Source organism: Molothrus aeneus, chromosome 1, assembly GCF_037042795.1.
Source record: "Molothrus aeneus isolate 106 chromosome 1, BPBGC_Maene_1.0, whole genome shotgun sequence".
Lineage (NCBI taxonomy): Eukaryota > Metazoa > Chordata > Aves > Passeriformes > Icteridae > Molothrus > Molothrus aeneus.
In genome coordinates this window covers 62,350,747-62,356,544 of record NC_089646.1, presented here as the reverse complement: position 1 = coordinate 62,356,544, position 5,798 = coordinate 62,350,747, and the positions used below count along the sequence as shown (strand labels likewise).

The window sequence follows — 5,798 nt, the reverse complement described above, 5'->3', positions numbered from 1 at the left end:
AGAGGATAAAAATGCGATTCACCACCGAGGAGATGCCAACCCTCCCGGGAAAGGGAACGGGGGAGGGATGGGAGGGCGGGTGCAGCCGCCTTGGTCCGGGTCGGGCGGCGGGGAGCGGCGCCGGTCGCGCGGGGCTGCGCTCCGGACCGCGGGGCCGGCGCCGGGATCCGCTGGGCGGCGGGTCCCGCCCGCATTCCCGCAGTCCTTCCTCCCCGGGACCGCCTCCTCCTCCTTCGCCGCCCCCTCCTCCCCGGGGGGGTCGGCGCGCGCCGCCCGCCCCCCCGCAGCGCCGCCGCCCCCCTGCCCCGCCGCCATTGGCCGCCGCCGTGCTCCGGGGGGGCCGCCGCGCCCTGATTGGCTGCGCGCGGCCCCGCGGCGCCCCCCCGCTCCCGCGCCGCGATCGCCGGGCCCCGTCGCGGAGCCGCCCGCCCCGCCCGCGCCCCGCGCTATATAGGGGGCGGCGCGGCCAGCGGCGGCAGCAGAGGTGGTTGTGTTCGCGGCCGGGCGTTTGCAGAGCACGGGCTCTTCATTTTAGGAAAAATAATATTTTTTTCCGGAGCGGGCGGGTTCCCGGTGCCGCTCTTGGCGCGGCTCTGCGAGCGCCTCTGGTTACGTTCCCGGGGCGGCCGCTGTTAACGCCATCGAGGCGCTGCGGCCGCGCTCCGCTCCCGTTGCAGGCGGTGCGTGCGCGGCTTCCCGAGGTCGCAGCGGCGGCAGCAGCAGGCGGCGGTGGTGGAGAGGGAGGTTTCCCTCCCTCCTTGCGGCACCATGAAAGCCGTGAGCCCCGTCCGGCACCCCAGTCGCAAGGCGCAGCCCGGCGTGGCGGGCGGCGGTGGGGGGCACCCGGCTCTGCGGTGCCTGGCCGAGCACAGCGGCTGCAAAGGGAGCCCGCCGTCGGGCGAGGAGCCGGCGGCGCTGTGCCTGCAGTGCGATATGAATGACTGTTACAGCCGGCTGAGGAAGCTGGTGCCCACCATCCCGCCCAACAAGAGGGTCAGCAAAGTGGAGATCCTACAGCACGTCATCGACTACATCCTCGACCTGCAGCTGGCTCTGGAGACGCACCCAGCGCTGCTCCGGCAGCAGCCGCCGCCGCCCGCTCTGCACCCAGGCAGCTGTCCCGCGGGCACCCCGAGGACCCCGCTGACTGCCCTGAACACTGACCCGGTAAGAGGTGCGTGATACCCGAGCGCGGGGAGCGTGGTGCGGAGCAGAGCGGCGTGGCGCGGTGGTCGGCGCCGGCCGCCGTGGGAGCGCCCCGGTGATGTGCCGCCACTCTTGTACCCGTGGCTCTGCCGAGAAGCCGTGGTTCCCGGAGGGGACGGGGCGGACGGGCGCGGGAACGCCCCGGCGGTGCGCGGTGGGTGCCCGCAACCCCTCGGTGCGGGCAGGCAGCCGCACGGTGTGTGCCGTGTAATTACGGCCTCTCGAGGGAGTACCTGTAGCCGGCGTGTTCGCGCACACGAGAACAGGCGCGCTGTTCCTGCGCTTCCCAGCCTCCGCGCCGTGCAGCGAGCGTGAGGGGCTGTGGGGGCCGTGCACATGGAACGCAGCGTGCTTTGGAGGGGCGGGAATCGGGGAGCGACTCCCCGGTACGGGACCCACGGTGGCAGCGCGGGAAGCGGGTGCCCCGGCATCCCGGGCTTGCCGCAGCGCTGCGGTGACCCCCTCGGCTCTGTATCCCTGGGGGCTTCCCTGAGCGCTCCCGACGAGGCTATGGCAGTGCCTGGGTGCGCGGAGGAGGAGGGCGTCTGGGCAGTGGGGGGTGTCTCCGTGTCGTTTCTCCCCAGTTGTTAATTTGCCGTGTTTGGTTGCTGCGCAGGCAGGCTCTGTTAACAAGCCGGGGGACAGCATCCTCTGCCGCTGACCGCCGCTCCCCAGGTGAGTGCCGGGCGGGCGCGGGGCCGCGGGCGGGGGCAGCGCAGCGCCCGGGCTCGGTGGGGCCGCTCCGCATCCTGCGGGAAGGAAGCCTGCCGAGGGGGGACCAGAGCCTGGCGAGAAATACTTGCAGGCGGCTTTGGGGTTTTAGTTTTAATTACGGGGTGGTTATTTTATTTTCCCTAACTACCGGGTGGTTGGGGTTTCCCCCCTCCCCCCGCGGAGCGCCTCTGGCTGCGGCGTGCAGCTGCGCATCCCTCCCTCCGCCTGGCCCAGCCTGGGAGCTGCGGTTGTTGTTTGACCTGGTTTGTTTTGGGTTGTTGATCAAGCATGTCTTGTGTTTTGTTGGTGGCGCCAGTCGGTCTGGAGCGGAGCGGTTCACACACCCCCTCTATTCATTCCTCTCCCACAGGTGTGCGGCGGCGCCGCGCCGCGCAGAGGCAACGCGGGGGGCGGGCGGCGGCGGGGGGGGCCCGGCCCTGCCCCGCCGCACCGGAGGAAGGAGCCATCCAACCCCCCGAGCAGTTCCCATGCTTCACCCCGGCAGAGCCAAGCCTTTTCACCATTTTGCACGTCCGTAGCGGTCCCCCCCTCCCCAGCTCCCCGTGTCCTTTTCCCCCCTTTCCCCCCTGGTTCCGTCTCTTCTCGTCGTTCCCGGCCAGCTGTGAGCGGCGGCGTGTCCCACGGTGGCAGCGGGAAAAGTTGCGACTCTGCCCCGGGATAGAGGACCGAGCCTAAACCAGACTTTTAGAAACCTTGTAACTCTTAAGGGACCGAGCAGCCGAATCTTGAAGCTTTACTAATCTCCCAGAGCATTTGTAGATATATTTGACATCTATTGTTTAAAATAGATGGATTTTATTGGGGCCCAGGGAACTTTCTTATCCCTGCAGGAATGTTACATATTGTATAGACAAATGAGTGACATTTCATACTGTGTATATATAGAGATGTTCTATAAGTGTGAGAAAAGTATATGCTTTAATAGACTACTGTAATTATAAAATATTTTTAATTAAATATTTTTTTGTAAATATTATAACGGTGTGTATGTTTTTTTTAATCTGTGGGAGCTCAAGTACGGAGCTGCTAATATGGAAATATCTTAAATGTTTAGGACTTTTTTTGTCCCCAAATGTCCTATAGACTTGAGAGTTGCAGCTTTAGCTAGTGGTCCTGCATGATTGCATGAGGTGTCTAATTGCAAATAAACTTGTTTGGAGTCCATACAACGTGTTTTCCTCAATCTAGACTAAAAATGTTTGTAAGTGTATTATACATTTTGAGACTACACTTTTGTCATTTAGGCACAGGGATTTTCTGTGCGTTCTATAAAAGTAGCGGTAAGATGTGTTTTTTACTGAGACAAGAAAAATTCTATCTAGTTTTTTTGCATTACGAGGGCAATGCTTTAGATCTCTTATCAGTTTGGTTTGTTTTTTTAAATCTGCTCTTGAATTAGATCAAGAAATTTGTTCTGGAACTTTGTTAGCACCAAAAGGTTTTATCGCAAATTTGTGTTCCTACAGCTTATTAATTGCTTAAAAACTGAAAACTGTTCTCTGCTTGCAGCCAAAGGGCAAACCATTAACAAAAACAGTTGCTGTTTCCTTCGTCCAAAGAGTATTAATAGTGAACTGCAGAAGGGCACATGGGCTAAGTCTTTATGATCAGTCATGTAAATTCATCTGAAAATGAACTTAAGTAGACCAAAAATCGGATAACTGCGTCAAGATTATTTTTCTAGTGCAAAATTACTTACATTTCACTGCAGCTATGTTACAGTTAAAATCCTGTTTAATCTCTGTGATGTGTAACTACTACATGTGAACATTAAACTAGATTTACCTGTCTTTAACTGTGATTCTTCAGCTTATTTCTTCAATCCTCTGAATTTGCACATTCTCCTCACTATTTGTATGTAGCATTTGACGGGTGAATTATTTTCACGGCAAGCTCTTGTACAGTGAGGTCCTGTTGGCTGTAAACTTGTGTCCAGGCTCAGTGAAAGATCCTCATCTTGTGTGATCAGTAGCCTGCACAGTAGTGCAAGGGGATAGTCAGAGTGGGAGAATTAAGTAGGATTTAATTGGGTGCTTTGTAAATAGCTAGCCAACTGTGTGTGTAACATGGTCTGTTTGACTAAAAAAGAGGATTTGTTTCAGATTATACAAGTGTCAAAAGTACTATAACCCATGGGAGGACTTCTATTAAGTTAAATATTTATAAGGAAATTAACTATGGGAGCCATTAGATATAGACTACAGTGATAGTGTCAACAAGATGAACACTTTCTTTCTCAAAATAATTCCGTAAAGATCAAATCAAAAAGTGGCTTACACATCTGCAAACACAAGGCCTCCTGTCACTGCAAATACTTTAAAGGCACAGGCATTTTACAGCCTGAGCAGGGACTTAAGGGATGGGGAGTGGGTCCCTGCATTGTATTTCCCCAGCTCTGCCGGTGCACTTTTAGTCAATTTAATGAGCAAAATACACGTTCTTGTAAAATAAAGTCACAAGCCTCTTATCCTGGATTCTCCCAGGTATTTTCATGACAGTAGCAATGCTATCAATAGGATTTTTGCTGCACTTCGGGAATTTTTCCGTTGTGTTGAACAAGGGAGAATCAACGGTCTTTTTCCAAAGGATTGGTTTAAATTTACATTGATTTTCTTTGTTTATCCTATTAATATTTGTTGTTCTCTGCTTACTTCAGCTTGTACAGCTCAGATTATTTTGTATACAATTTTTCAGTAACATTGGTTCTCAGTACACTCATTTGTTGCTATCCACTGTTGCCAAATTATAGTATTCCATTACATAGGAGAGGAAGCAAGCAAGAGGTGCTGTCTTAAAACATAAAACTATCTTGTAGAGTTTCTAAATATCAAAGCTGACGTATCCTGGGAGAGCTGGTAAACGACTGAGCTGCTCTTCAAGGAAGAACGTCCCAAAGCCCAGATTGTTTCAGGTCAGGGCAGTCTCCCGTTAAGTTTAGCAGCTTAAGGGTTTGGGTTTGCTTTTTGGAAAACTTGCGGTGCAACAAGTTAGGACCTTTAGAAAATGAAGTCTTAATAAAGAGCTGTGAAAATTTTTCCTGTTATATGTAGGATTCTTCAGAAATGTGAAAGCCTGCATATAGCACTCAGACTAGATTACAATAGATGCTGGTCTTTACTTATTCCTTACACTACATATAAAACTAAAGGAATATCTAATTGCTTGCTTCCTGATGCCTGGGATCAGTACAGTCCTAAGTGCAGCCATAATTATTTTCTGTTTTTCAAAGATTTTAGAGTCTTTCATCATACAGTAATCCCGTATCTTGTTTAAATCATGTTTTCCATATAGCAAAAGGTGTAAATGTTTGAACAAAGGCAAATTAAAAGGACTCTTTCTTCTAATGACTTGAATTTTCTCTTAGTCACAAAAGCATTCCTTAAAAGGAGCTTTTTGATTGCGTGATGAGAGTTGTGGTGAGGCTGCCAGATTAGGAATTAGGATACCAAATTCTGTTCCCAGCTCTGCTACTGAGGCTCTTTTGTGACCTTGAGCAAGTCACCGGCTGTCAAACAAACTTCCAGTTTTCCGCTTGTACCAGTGGCAACATGCACTCATCTTTAGAGAAGCTATGAGATGAAACAGGCAAAATGCATTCCTGTTTTAACACCTATCTTATGCAGAGCAATTTTTGGGTAAGAAAGGAAACACGGGGAAAGCTGGGGTGATTACCAGGAGCTTTCCTAAGGAGGAGCTGGTTGGGAAATACATTGCAAGTAAAGGTTGCAAGAACCTCTTCTCATAGAACATTGAAATTGTCAAGAACTAGAAAACAGTCTCTAGGAGGAATAGATGAGGGAGCCAGGTATTTTCTGTCCCTAACTTGAATGCTGTCTGCAGAGCACAGCGATAGACAC

General features: G+C 52.5%; 1 protein-coding gene across 2 annotated transcripts; it reads left to right on the top strand.

The window, feature by feature from the left end:
• Positions 1–471: 471 nt before the first annotated feature.
• On the top strand, positions 472–3,736 carry ID4 (inhibitor of DNA binding 4). Of its 2 annotated transcripts, none has more exons than XM_066558045.1 (3): positions 472–1,167; positions 1,823–1,881; positions 2,291–3,736. In XM_066558045.1, the coding sequence occupies exons 1-2, from the start codon at positions 769–771 to the stop codon at positions 1,865–1,867; spliced, it is 444 nt and encodes a 147-aa protein (XP_066414142.1). In that variant the 5' UTR covers positions 472–768; the 3' UTR covers positions 1,868–1,881; positions 2,291–3,736. The 2 variants fall into 2 exon arrangements, with proteins under 2 accessions (XP_066414142.1, XP_066414151.1); XM_066558054.1 differs by having other exon boundaries at positions 472–1,174.
• The last annotated feature ends 2,062 nt before the right edge of the window (positions 3,737–5,798 follow it).

Excerpts from the sequence above, each read along its gene's own strand:
- ID4 (XM_066558045.1), top strand. The coding sequence starts at position 769 with ATGAAAGCCGTGAGCCCCGTCCGGCACCCCAGTCGCAAGGCGCAGCCC. Across the intron at positions 1,168-1,822 it reads CTGCCCTGAACACTGACCCG|GCAGGCTCTGTTAACAAGCC; the intron begins GTAAGAGGTGCG and ends GTTGCTGCGCAG.